Genomic DNA, 13,745 nt, shown 5'->3' with positions numbered 1-13,745 from the left:
GATCCACAGTCAAATGTGACCAATACATTTTGCCATCAAATTACCAGCCAGTGATTCAGCACAAATCGGTTAATAAGAAGATACCGGTTAGATCAAAGACATCGTTGGACTGTGGTATGTGGTGTCCAGCCAGTGTCCTACCCCACATCCGTGGTATCATTCTTTGCCATCACCAGCTGGGTCACAGATGTTCTTGTCATAGTCTTAAAATTGTTTTGTATATTGAAATTTGTTCATTAGACCTCGCTACTGATACATGGTGTATCGAAATACTGCTCTAACCTCAAGGGGTATTGTAAAATGTTCCATCTCTCGTCTCAGGCCGTCCGTATGTCGAAAATTTCGAATGCAAACTCGGGCTGCCAACACTCACGCCCGTGACTGGCCTGGTCGGGCTCGAAAATGACGCTGTGTTTGGACTTGGCTGCCTGAAAGTTGGATTATGAGTTGGCGTGAGCTTCGGTGATCCTATACGGGACGCTGAATTCGAGTGCATGCCATGTGGCAGTCTAGGGCTCATGCTCCCATTATTCGGGTATCGGGGGCTGTAGTTGCCGGCATAAGACGGTTTTGGAGTCATATCAGTCAGTGGCCATTCATCGACTTGTGGTGTTTGATCTGTGGTGGGTTGCAGTTTTAGTGGCGGCGGTCCCGAGTCGCCGAACGAGAATGACAGGTTTCTCTTTGGCCTACTCTTTCGACGTAGCCATTTGGGCACAAATGTCATATACATTTTGGTTTGAAACGCTTTCGTAGTTCCGAAAACCAGAAATGCGACCAAACTAGGAGTGACGCCAGAAACATAGCCACGAACACTAGAGAGTGCTCGCTTTACACTGAGATCTGGCATCAAATCATCTGCAGTATTGATAGTATGATTTTTTGCGGCAAGGCGCGGTACGGTATTGGTGTACTCAAAAACACTAACTTCCTGTCAACATCTTGTGCTGAAGTGTTGCATGCATGGGGCAGAAGTGTGGACAAAGACTTACCATAGAACCACAAATGCTATGGAAAGTCGGATGACCAGCCAGCTGTCGTATGTGTTGCTACCGCCAGCGCTGCTGTTTGCTCGGCTTCGTCCACCACCGCGGCTCGAGCTGCTGCCGAGCCAAACAGACCGAGACTTGCTGCTGGGGGCGTTGCTACTGGGCAAAGAGCCGACATTCCCATAAAGTACGTTCCATGTTTGTAGATTTCGCCGTGAGTGGACGTATTTAAACAAAATCATGAGCAGTAGTATAGCACTGCCCAAAAGACTTAGCACAACTGTGTCACAAGTTAATCTCTACATTTTCTTGACTGAATCTCGACTACACTCACATTGTGTATTAGCAACAAGCATATACACTAAAAAGGACTCTTGTACAAATGGTGCCTGCAGCAGGCCGACTGTGATGGCACCAAGTACAAAAGGCAGAATTCTGCCAATGATGGAAATTGTACGAGTTGTTCGGGGGGTCGTTGCAAACCAGCCATATACACTGGCAGCTAGAGACAAAGCACTAAAATGGGTGAACAAACTGGATGGTTGACTTAAACAATTAACAGTACCTACAAGAAAAACACAAATGTTGATTCAATAGTAAAACCAAATATTCCTATCATTATACCTATCAGTATTTTGAGGTGCACCCTGCGAAACCGGCAAATGCTCACGAATGTAGCTTAGGATGAGTTTAACACCCTGTGAGCCCTTATGATATTGAACCTCTGCATTCTCGGCATTCTGTCTGGCATAGTAAAACTGGTCTGTCATGATGTCCACCCAGTATGCATAGTCGTAGAACTGCTGACAAATGCTCGTTATGGTAACTATGAGAGTAGTGTAGGAGATACAAGCGATATCTATGAGCAGGGTGGTTAGCAAAGTCTCATGATTAGATAACGGGCTACTGTTTCCAAAGGGACTTGGCCGAGCTGAAATAAATAGGAAATGACTTACAACTTGTCCTATCATTGTGAGTCCAGGTTAGCCATACCAACAAGATGTTGGCAAACAGACAAAGAAATGAATAGAATAACACTCCCACGGCGTCTGGATCGACAGCCGAGGGGAGTTGGAACACCATCACGACTGCCTTTTTTGCAGCTTCATGAGGTTCAAACAGACATGACGAACAGCAAGGACTAGAACGAGTGGACAAGGTCTGCTCTTCGAGCTCCCTCAGATGGCAGACGCCACGTTTTTGAGGTACCAGCCGAGCCTGTCTTGAAACGGCCCACAGGGATATCGCGTACCCTGGTGGAGTTGGTGGCCAAGATGTTGGTGAATATCCTGCTTGTCATCCAGAATGGAGGCTAGCCAGCCGTCCTAATGCGAGGCAAGATGACTCGTTGCGACTGAAAGATACCCTTTGGGGCTAACACCCCATTTTCCCGAAACGAACCCCTGGTCCCAGCTGCATCGCCTATTCCAGTGTGGGAAACCCATCGGATGTGAGCGTTGGCCCTGAAGGGAACCAAGGTCGTGCACTGACTCGCCAACAGACCAATATTGCAACCATGCTTGGCGATGGTATATTAAAATAGCCCTTAGTATATTATTTCGTTAACATGAAGCAAGAAGCACATGTTCTCTTTATCGTTCCTGATACGTCTCGGAGTGATCGTGGTGACAATCAAGGTCACAGCCTGCTGCTGCAGAATCGAACTCAACGGGAATTCCGAGACACCCAAGTTTTTCTTTTTGTGATCCTAAATGCAGGGTGGCCAAGTGCCTTGCAGGAAGAGCCCTGTCTGCAGGAACAGAGGGGCTTTCGTGCCAGCACCGCGCGATTGTGAGTTTGTGTGCCTGCTGTGTGTGTGTGGGTAAGCTGATTCCCATCTAGTAATGGTCTCCGCGCAATCGACCGGCGGGCCGGAAATAAGCTTGAAATGTTGCCTTCCGAATCTCCTGATTGCGAATATTCCGACTTCCGATTCTGGAAAGTGCAGCGAGGCAAAACCCCGCCTGCGATTCATGTAAACTGGACAGTCGTAGCACGATCTTAGCCGGGGGAACCGAATTATGACCAGAGTTCAACCACGTACGGCGTGGAATACAGGGGCAATGCTTGTCTCCATTTATGATCCTTTTACTCTCGACATTTCTGCTGATAGAAAACTCAGCCTCAATGGTTGCGAGCCAGCGTGCTACCACCAGTAGATTACTCAGCAACGAGTGTGATCTCAAGCCTTCTTCCTATACAGTCGCTCATATCTTTACAGGCATACATGAGACTTGGGCCCGAGCCAAACATCCAATGCTTCTCTTCGATGCTAATAAGGAACTCTTTGATACAAATTACCAAGGATCCAACGAGCCACTGTCCACATTTGCCAAAGATGGTATTTATGGGAAGGGTCAAGTTTTGAAGCTCCGTATCTCACCGGATCCTGAAGGGATGCGCACCAGCATTGTGCGGCCATGTGGGTGAAAGATCGACACTGAACATGGCTCATCCTGCCAACGAGGGATCCGCGGCTCTCGGCTCCTCAACTACACGTGTGGGAAACAAATGAGATGGGTTGTTCAACCAGATGTCAAAGCGCCGGGTGCTTTGACCTCCCGACGGGGCCTGAACCGGGGGAACTACGGGGTTTCCATGGTTCAAAACCTGGTTACCGGCCCCGTATTCATTCCGAGCTCCGGGAATTCTGCGGGAATTGTGCGAAAGATTTCTCTTGTTGCAAGGGAATACTGCCAGCTATATATCCCTACTGATTAAGATCTTTTGATAGAGTCCGATCAGCTCGGGCTTTTCTCCAAAAGCTTGAGGTCGCAAAACTATCAACATGGCACGCTTCCACAACTCCAGTCCTAGGAAATAAACCTGATCAGCCAGTGTACCAAAATGGTCACTTGAAACTTGATAACGGCGAGTTTTCCAGCCTTGGAAGCACCACAAATTATTACGAACGACTTGGGGCCAGACTCTACAGCAGAGTCAGGAACACGCTGGGGCTCTCTGGTGATCATGACGAAAATGGTCGCTGAATGAAAGAGAGGCCCATGATCTCGCAACTTAGACGAAGTCCAGACTCCAGAGCAGGTGTGCCAAACGCGCCAATTCTTATTTAGCCAGCAGAATTTTGTCGATAGCTATGAAATGATACGATTCCCATTAAGCATCTTTGATGCTACAAACACTAACATCCATGGATGTAGAATCAACTTAAGCGACGATTAAGATATTTTCACCTGATTGGTTTTCAAGAAAGCCAAGATAAGAATGCAAGCATTGGTTGTTTGTGATCCACGACGCACAATAAAATGACAATTGGAAGACACAACTACTCGGATAACTGCTGACTACATCTTCCTCTCAGCGCTTGATTCTGAAAACATTCAAAACATGGCCAGTTCGGCTCCGATGTGAGCTTACTGAAGTCACAACATCGGGAATCTCAAAGTGTTCTACAGGAGTTCACTGGCAGAGCCGTGCGGCGGATCACGCTTATCATTCCTCATGTTATAGAAATTGTCAGTAGAGATTTTTGCGCAGATATGGCTGCACTCATGACGAGCCGAACAATCTATATCAGCAGATTTCTGCGCGGCTGAACATGCTGTAAACTGTCTCTTTCCATATCCTGACCCAGCTTCTTGTGCATGTTTGGCTTATTAAGGGGGGCTAAGCCATCAATAACTTGAATCATCTTGCACGCGAACATTGCATCGGATAATCACCAAGAAGTGCCAAAAGAGAAAAAGAAAAAAACCACACTTTCGGTCACGCGCAGCATTCAGGCCTTGTAACCGGAAACATTGGAACAGGCACTGAGATCAGACTCCCAAATTACCCCTCTACAAGACACAACAATCACTCCAGAGCAGATATATGTCGCTGCCTCCAGTGGAGGATTCTACCCTATGAGAGCCCAATTGCTCGGCTTAAGCTCTGACTTACTCAAGTGGATAAAGCTGATCATCCCAAGCGCACGTGGCTCATTGGACGTTATTTTCACGACCAAAAGGGTTTCAGAGAATTTTCCTTCATTCTGGAAATTGAGAGATGTAAGCTATGCGACCAACTGGCTAGAGTTTCAAGACCTACCAAGGCATATATCCGTCAAGAAGTGACTTGACGGCTAAGCACATCAATGAAATCACCCATTTGTGAGATACTGGGTCGTAAATCTTCTATCGGCTAACGGCTGCCTTCAACAAAGCGGTCAAATATAGGCTTGACACTGTTAACAATTGATACCATGCATTATATTTCTCTTACTTGGTGAAATGGCGGAATGGACACTAACATTGCGATGTGAAAGGAGCGTCGGACAGGGCAAAAGCAATAGACATATCAGAACCACAAATACTAAATGTCCTGTTTTTGAGGAAAATGTGCGAAACAGAATTCCCAAAGTTGATGCTTTCAGCAAGACTTTTCATCTTGTTCGCTGGTGCATTAACCCCTGGCATGTGTGTCTGGGACGCATCAAGCTCAATGGCAGGACAGTTAGGTTCAACCATTAAGGGATAGGACTATCCCAATTGACGAGGAGATGGCCTTCATTTAAGACCTCTACTCGGCCCTATCTCATAGAAGAACAGACATAGAATTGACACGTAGATTCAAGATAGACTAGATGACACCAAACTGCTATACTTCTAAGTTTATCCAAGGCTAATACCAGTGGAGGTGGGAATACTAGTGTGGGTAATAGCATTCGACTTTTAGGCCAGTTCAGCCACTGCAGGAGCAAAGAGTGAATTTCCGAACTTATAAGTCCGATAGTTGATCCAATACTGTATATAGAAAAGAACTCTGATAAATTTTGTGGAAAAGAAGCGCTAGACTGTGAATAAGTATGTAGATTAAGATCCAGAATTCTACAATTAGACAGGCAACAAACTATCAAACCAACAAACAAGGCTACGCTGGGGAGACATGTTGAAATAAAGTGTCCAGTCTTCGTCGTAATAAGCACCATCTACCTAGTGTATGTAAAAGTTCAGAGTTATAGTCGTTCCTGCAACAGTTAAGGACATCGGAATTTGACATACAGGTATCAAATTCCAGCTCATATTGGCAAATGAGAAAGCAGTTGGAGCTTCCAATTCAGATACTCTGAAAGCTAAAGCCTCGATGTGATGGTAGATGGCAAGCGGAAGATGCATCGAGCAACCTGGCCGAAAACTTACTTGTGTTTGAAACCCCCATCAGGCGTTAGTATCAGGTAGGCCAAAGAATTGACCGATGATATGATTAGCAATAAGATTGGCCAATCTTATCCACTGCTGCTGTTGCCGTGGCTACCTAACCAAGTCTTAGTGCTGACATCGACTAGGGCTTGTTTTCAACCGCGTTGAGCGAAAGTGAGATAACAGTGCTGGCTTGGTGATGCCCATGCAACCACCGCTCTGGCTTCTTCATCTTAAATATCAAATCGAGTTCCTGTTCTTTACCAGAAAACCCTCAGGCCGCACATTGATTACCGACTTCAACCCTTCAAAACAGCACAGCCATGTCACTGGCCAACGTATCTCAGCGGTTCCGCCTCGCCCACCTATTCCCTATCTTCGTCGCGGTCGCTCACACCTTGGGTAGTCTCGTGTCTGTATTCGATCCAGAAGGAGCTATTCATTCGTTTGGGCTGCCCGAAAGATTTGCACAGTCGCCCATAGCCCACGCGTGTTTCCTTCTCAGTGGAGCTCGGCTATCAACCTTGGGAATGGCGCAGCTTCTTTTTTACCTCAGAGGAGATTTCTTCGCAGTAGACATTATCATGGCATTGCTAGTCTGTGTCGGTCTTGTTGATGGCTTCGTTTGCTGGCAAGAAGGAGTGCCGAGCGCAGCAATTTTCAGGGCCACATCCGGGCTAGTCATTGGTGCGTGGGGAGCTCTGGGGTTGACTTCCAAATTGTGAGGCATCATATGATGAAGAGCGAAGCTAGGTTCTATAACCTGTGGCGACACAGATGGTAAAACGACTATTAGCATCAGCGAGGTACATCACGGGAAGCGAAGAGATCATTTTCAACGCCGTTTTGTGCTTACTTATTTCATAACGTCGCACACCCACTTCTCGCACACCCCCACATTTCGCACACCCATAAATCGCTCATTGTTACGACCCGTTAGATACACCTAACAGGACCCACTCGGTTGGGCGGTTATGACAGGACTTCGTATGCAGGGCCACGGGAACAAAAGGTAACCTCTCGGAACGGAAGAACTATAGAACGGAACAAGTCACGTGATGAATCATTCTAGGTCAGAATGATCCAAGAAGAGTTGGGGGCCAACGGATCATGTTCGATCAATATGATCTCCAACGACTACAGACAATACGTGTAGATAGACTCCTATATAGACCAGGACTTGAGTACCTGCTCAAGCCCTCTAGATAGTTCTTCAGCAATCAACTTGTGATTCATCCTCGAATGACTTTCAGCTTACCTCTCAGTATTGTGAATACTAAGAACCTCGTTACCATAGTGTAAGACTGATCACCTTACCCTAACCCTACGATCTACCAGAACGACCTCTACGAACCAGTGTTAGTCTCTTACTGCACCTTCTGTTAGCAGAACCCTACTGTCAGATAGCTGGCCGTAACACTCATGTAGAATTTTACCCTCTTCAACATTCTTTAATATCTTCACCACTTTTACAGCGATTATTATAATTCTTTGAATAGTTACTCTTATACGCTTAATGGGCCATTATACGGAAACAGAAGTCAATCAAGCTCTCAATGCAGTTGCAAGTGGGCAGAGTGTCCGAAAGGCAGCTCATGATGCTGGAATTCCACCATCAACCCTCCAGTCTCGATTAAAGGGTTCACAGGCAAGAAATGTAGCTTTCTCTAGCTTCCAGAAGCTATCTCCAGCACAGGAAAGTCACTTAGCTGAATGGGTGCGTATCCAGGCGGCGTTAGGGCTGCCGCCAACACATCAACAACTCAAGGAATTTGCCCAGCGAATCCTAGACATCAGAGGCACTACCCAGCCACTTGGGAGAAACTGGATTCAGTTCTTTATTAAGAGAAATCCATCAATCAAGGTTCATAGAGCTAGAGCCATCGATTCTAAGCGTGTCAATGGGGCCTCAACTAATGTAATCAGGCAATGGTTTCAACAACTCGCCCTTCCAGAGATCAAGGCGATCAAACCACATCATCGCTATAACATGGATGAAACTGGTATCCTAGAAGGCAGAGGATCAAATGGCTTAGTACTGGGATCATCAGAAAGCTCATCAATGCGAAAAAAACAGCCTGGGTCTCGGGCTTGGACAACTATGCTTGAGTGTGTCTCTGCAACTGGTCAGGCGCTTCCTCCACTTGTTATTTATCGAGGGAAATCGGTTCAACAACAATGGTTTCCTCTTGATATCCATAAACGTGATATTTACAGTGGTTGGAAGTTCACAGCAACTGAGAATGGCTGGACTTCAGACTCTACAGCTGTGGAATGGCTTGAGAACATCTTTATCCCTCTGACTAAGCCTGATCATCCCTCTGAGCAGAGACTATTGATCCTAGACGGTCATGGCAGTCATGAAACAACAGAATTTATGTATCTCTGTTATAAACACAAGATATATCTCCTTTTCCTACCGCCACATACATCCCACGTTCTCCAACCTCTAGACCAAGCAGTCTTTGGGCCTCTCAAGGCGACCTATCGAAAAGAGCTTGGATACCTCATTCAACACAACGATTCTACAGTTGTAGGCAAACGGAACTTTCTTACCTGCTATGGAAAAGCACGCCAGATGGCATTTTCAAGCAAGAATATCAGAAGCGGCTGGAAAGCAACAGGACTATGGCCCATTTCGATAGCTCGACCGCTCATGAGCCCTCTACTGCTTGAGAATGCTTCCAAGCCCTCAAAGCCAGGCTATTCTACGCCTATGAGGGCCTCTGATGGTGGAAAAGACGAAAACTGGGCATCTGCTACATCCATAGTAGCCTGGTCAACGCCCAAGAAGACAGTTGATCTATATGATCAACTTAGCTTATTCAGCAAGTTGGATAAAGATCAGCAAACGCAGCGACTGTTGTTTCGGAAGGTTCAAAAGGGATTTGATGAAAAGGACTATCAATTGGCTACAGCAGAGAAGAAGATTGCAATGTTGGAAGCAGAAGTTGAGGCTGGAATGGTACGGAAGCGGCGTAAGGTCCAAATGAGCCCAAATTCGAAGTTTGCCAACATTGAGGCAATTCACAAAGCCCAAATTGAGGCTGGCGAAATTGAGGATAGCTCAGATGAATCTAGCGAGCCTGAATTACCTATTAAAACTGGCGATAGTATCACAGTTGCAGGAGACGAATCAGACTTATAGTTATGAAGTTGATGAATACCTCATGATGACCCAATTTATGGGTGTGCGAAATGTGGGGGTGTGCGAGAAGTGGGTGTGCGACGTTACTTGTTACCTAGGTACCTTGGCTAAGATGACAATTCGAAAGGCAGCGCTAGGCTAGAAAAACCAATCATTTAATTTCTTGCCATATTCATCCAATCTTGAGGCTTTTACTTATAGAACGTGATATGTACAATGTCATCTGTCCAACGATACTGTAACCTACGAAGATTGCAATGTACAAAGCGGGTAGACCAGAACGTCTGATAAATCTAAGTCTTTATGTCTAGATGTGCATTTTTGAAGGGTTGAATTCACATGCTACTCTGAGCTCGTCCATTGGGGCAAGAGACTGGCGCTGTTAAATAACTGTAGCCGTCTTCAACAAAGCAGTTACTCTTGTTGGGTGTTTTACCACTGCTAAGGCCGATTTATGGTAGCCGCAATGATGCCCTGCGCACTCATGGGATATGAAATTGAAACTCTGAAAATTAGCCATCTTCTGCTTGACATTTAATTACCAACGTCAAAGTGACGATCACTGCCTTTAATACGAGCTCCCTCGCATCCTTTAGGCAAGAAATAATGCTCGCTCGGCTGTATTGAAAGTATCAACCAAGAGGACTAAGTGGATATGCTTGCAACTTGATGACAAGAAAATGACAGCAAGGACAGAACACTCTTTGACCTGTGCATGTCGACGTTTGTGACAGAAACCCATGTTCCGAGGTTTGAATTCGGAGAACATCAATAAAGGACCCTCCCAGCGGGACAAGCCGGAACAAGGGATACAAATCAGGCCCCGAACTCCAATCCCCTTGTTGATACGTGCTTGGCGGACCGTGTGTAGACTTGGCCTGCAGGAATGGTCCCATCATCAACATTGGTGCCAGTATTAGAGCATGTTTTCCGGGCGTAATGGACAACGTAAAAGATCACCCATGCCAAAACTGTTTGTCAAGTTTTATGGGGGCGCCATGTAAGTATTATCACTGGGTTCAGGACCATTGATTACTTCATCGAGGGATTGCAATACTCTGGGCGAAAATATCATTGCTCTGTGGTAAGAAGTGTCACACACGGCCTTGACTATTGGTAGTTGAGCATTTTAATTAGCAACAAAAAGAACTGCCTCTATCAAAGTTGAAAGGATAGTAAGGTGACACATTATGCTTATCTGGATTTATGCTTAGACACTGCTCTCCTATGACCAGGGCTGGAGGCGCAGCGTCGTGTTAAAGGAAGCTACATAAACTGTTTTCAGAATCCTTCCATGGTGACGGGCTATGATCCGAGGCTCTGTGTCGGCGACTGTATTAAAGGGTAAAACAGGCAGTGTGAAAGCTATAAAGAGACCATTGCCCCTTCAAATGTAGGACGTTACGTTTCATGCTTCTGCATGCTACCCAAGAATGATTACTGTATTGCACAAGAAGACTGTGGAATCGAGGGTCGTTTCATTTCTGCCCAGTCTTCAGGTGGCTTAAGAAACATGCTGGCCAATTATGGCCTATTCTCGTTTCCATTACTGGTTTGCCAATACTTGACTGAGGGCCACGGATGCAACATTACCTGACAGCCCCCACAAGGGTTGATGAACGCTCAGACACGGACGTTTTCTATGACTGGATGCGCAGATTTATGCTGACATGGGAGTTCTTACCTTGGATATGGAACAGTGGAAAGGTCAGATGCCAGCTGGTTGTGTGGGGGGTTTGCTGACAGGTTTTTGAACTGTCAGATATCAAACTCACCAAGGACAGTCTCAAGCTGGGATATAGGAAGATTCATCATACTTGCTCTTTTTTCTCTCACAATATGAATCCATGGAGTTTTTTGTATGCCTACCTTTCCAGACTGCGGGGTTATAAGGCGTGAATGTGCACTTTTCGTAACGGCTGACGCCATCGAACAGCCCCCAGTCCATCTCGATCATGAAGGATCCAATGATCTATTCATTTTCTGCAGCCACAAGAAATAAGGACCATGTCAGGCCAACATCACGAGGACAGGTTTGTTCAAGACACTGAAATGATGTCGGAAGTCCGCGTTGATTTTGAGCTGGCGGTATGATGCAGCAGCAGTCCGGGGTTCCGTCCATGCAGTAAGACTCCAAAGGGAAAAGGAAAAGCAGCTAGGGTTCGGCAAGCGCCGTACATGTCGACTGGCTGGTGGAAGACGACGCCTATGATACCACAGGGTGGCCAGGACAGGCGGCACGGACATGATTGTCCCTTGTTTCATTGGACCAAGGGAAGCGTCTGCTGTGTGAAGCTGCAGCTAGTCAGCATCCGGACATACGATTTGCCAATCCACTACGTGACATTGGGGTCCTTTTTAATCAGAGGTGGCTGCAGAGGCGAAAAAAGTAAAAAGCGCAATGATTTGAATTTTTCCTCCACACTGGGCCACGCGACTACCCCATGGGGAGTAAAATCTAAGGCAAATACATCTGAATCATGGGAAATGCTAGATCTTTTCATTTGATACTAAAATGACAGCTGGTAGATATCAGGCCTTACCTTGTGTGTTGTTATCAACGGCCTTCATCCCGCCGCCACTGACGGCATTCACTCCGGCGTCACCGAGTTCCAAGAAGCAAACTCCAAGGTCAACTATACCCAATCTGGGCGCTGTGGGCGTTCCCGGAGGCTGGGCTTTGGGGTAAAGTTGGGGAAGAAGCAGGGGGCTACCCAACTGTCATCCAGGCTCACACACCTTGATTTGTTAACTAACGGATGGGAGAAGATGCTTCTGTCACGGTTTACCACACATATAAGATCCCCCTCACCCTTCCCCTCTCGCCAAGTCGCCGAGAACAAGCGTCAGCCATGCACGCCCAGCTTTACCTTTCGACGCATGCTTTTCTTGGCTTTCCACTGGGCGTCTTGAGTTTTGCACCAAAAACTCTTGGCCACGGACGATCCAGCATAGCGCTTTGAAGGCGGCTGCCGACAAGTGAGCGAATAGAGAGGACTAGCGATGGGAAGCCGTTAATGTGTCTCATAAGGTGGTCTCCGATGGCCCGTAGAACGAAGGTCGTGATAGCACCTTTGGTCCGGGTTACCATATATATGCACGTGTGTATTTACGGATGACTGCATACTACTGCAGCAGCAAGAGAGGCCCCCAAAGTGCGGTCTGATTGCAGCTGGGTCCAGCAGAACTCTCGTGGGGTTTGAGATCTGGGGAAACCTCATCTCCTTTGCCATCAGTCTGTCGTTGGCAGGTCTAACAATGCATCCACACCACTGTGACCACCGGTTTGTGTTGCTACGCAGGCCCACTCAGGAGAGATGAGATTGGGGCCAGTGCGGTCAACCCCCCTCTCGGTTGATGACGCGAACAGTGGTACGCAAGATGAACAGGTTAGACTGCCCTTCTCGGCTGGTCATCTGCAGTCCCACATCATCATTACCATAATGCCACCAGTATTGTAGCCCACACGATTGGTTCTTTGTTGTTCTCAAACCCTGTGGTGGTTGGGTCCATCTGTACTACGGGGATCTTCCGAAAAAAACAACTGCTGCAGACACACACACACACATACATTCTCATAGCATTATTAGCAGGATGCATAGCCTGACTACCCCATACCCCATAAATATGTTCCTTGTTCAGCTCTAGTCGACGCAAGGGCTCTCGGACCCTGTGACTAAGAAAAGCGAGCTTCCTTTTCTGAACTTCTATACCTAGCCGTGGCTCCAGCTGTAACTTTAATTTGTCGACTAGAAGTTTTCGCGGTTTCTTCAAGGAGTTCAAGCAAAGTTCTAGCGCGAAAGATGTATTCTAGCGCGCCACATTATCAAGGAAGCTTTCTTGTCTCCCGAGTGCCGATCCAACGACAACGTCGACCTGGCGTGAGCCAAGAATGAGGGCTTAAACAAGCCTGGTAGGACGTACCTCGTCCCCCAGGGCCACCAACTGTGTCTCCTACATCAAGGGAACCCAAGAAAAGCTAATGAGCGCTCCAGTATGTTGGCTAAGCTTGAAACAAGGTTGGCATCGGTTGGCGCAACTTGGCGCGACGCCAGTTTTTTTGCAACCCGCATGCACTTTTCTCTTGGCGAAGTCGGTATTGGTGTTCAAAAATCTAGACCATACCAAGCCCGTATTGTCCTTCGACTGCCTCCCCATGTCCGCCACTCCATTCCCCCCACGTAAAACCATGCACACAGCGAGATAACCAGAGGGAACGCGAACAAAAGCTCGCGGGGACAGAGCGGGACCCCTCAACGACATGGAGACGCTCAGCTCTCCCTACCGCCCAAGCTCCCTTTACCCCGGATGGGGAAGACTGCTCTCCCACAACACGTACCACATCCGCGGGCGGCCTGGAGCCTATGGGGCCCCCCAAAGAACCATATGAACGGGCATTTTACCTTTTCCGTCCACGTTCAATCACCAGACGAACGACCAGAGGGCGTTCCAGCGTTGGCCTGGGGC

At 47.2% G+C, this 13,745-nt stretch overlaps 3 protein-coding genes across 3 annotated transcripts; 2 read left to right on the top strand and 1 right to left on the bottom strand.

Moving 5' to 3' along the window:
* Positions 1-283: 283 nt before the first annotated feature.
* On the bottom strand, positions 284-2,072 carry CTRU02_211644 (glycoside hydrolase; the record flags this gene model as incomplete). The annotated part of the gene is made up of 6 exons (XM_036732865.1): positions 284-923; positions 993-1,269; positions 1,324-1,505; positions 1,559-1,601; positions 1,660-1,848; positions 1,946-2,072. The coding sequence occupies 6 exons, from the start codon at positions 2,070-2,072 to the stop codon at positions 284-286; spliced, it is 1,458 nt and encodes a 485-aa protein (XP_036575388.1).
* A 4,381-nt stretch (positions 2,073-6,453) lies between these two features.
* Positions 6,454-6,855, top strand: CTRU02_211643 (uncharacterized protein; the record flags this gene model as incomplete). Its single annotated transcript, XM_036732864.1, has 1 exon — positions 6,454-6,855. The coding sequence occupies one exon, from the start codon at positions 6,454-6,456 to the stop codon at positions 6,853-6,855; it is 402 nt and encodes a 133-aa protein (XP_036575387.1).
* Positions 6,856-8,120: 1,265 nt separating this feature from the next.
* CTRU02_211642 (transposase) lies at positions 8,121-9,278 on the top strand (the record flags this gene model as incomplete). The annotated part of the gene is made up of 1 exon (XM_036732863.2): positions 8,121-9,278. The coding sequence occupies one exon, from the start codon at positions 8,121-8,123 to the stop codon at positions 9,276-9,278; it is 1,158 nt and encodes a 385-aa protein (XP_036575386.2).
* Positions 9,279-13,745: the final 4,467 nt, after the last annotated feature.

The sequence above is a fragment of the Colletotrichum truncatum genome (assembly GCF_014235925.2).
Source record: "Colletotrichum truncatum strain CMES1059 chromosome Unknown Contig_0008, whole genome shotgun sequence".
Lineage (NCBI taxonomy): Eukaryota > Fungi > Ascomycota > Sordariomycetes > Glomerellales > Glomerellaceae > Colletotrichum > Colletotrichum truncatum.
This window is presented reverse-complemented; position numbering and strand designations above follow the sequence as displayed.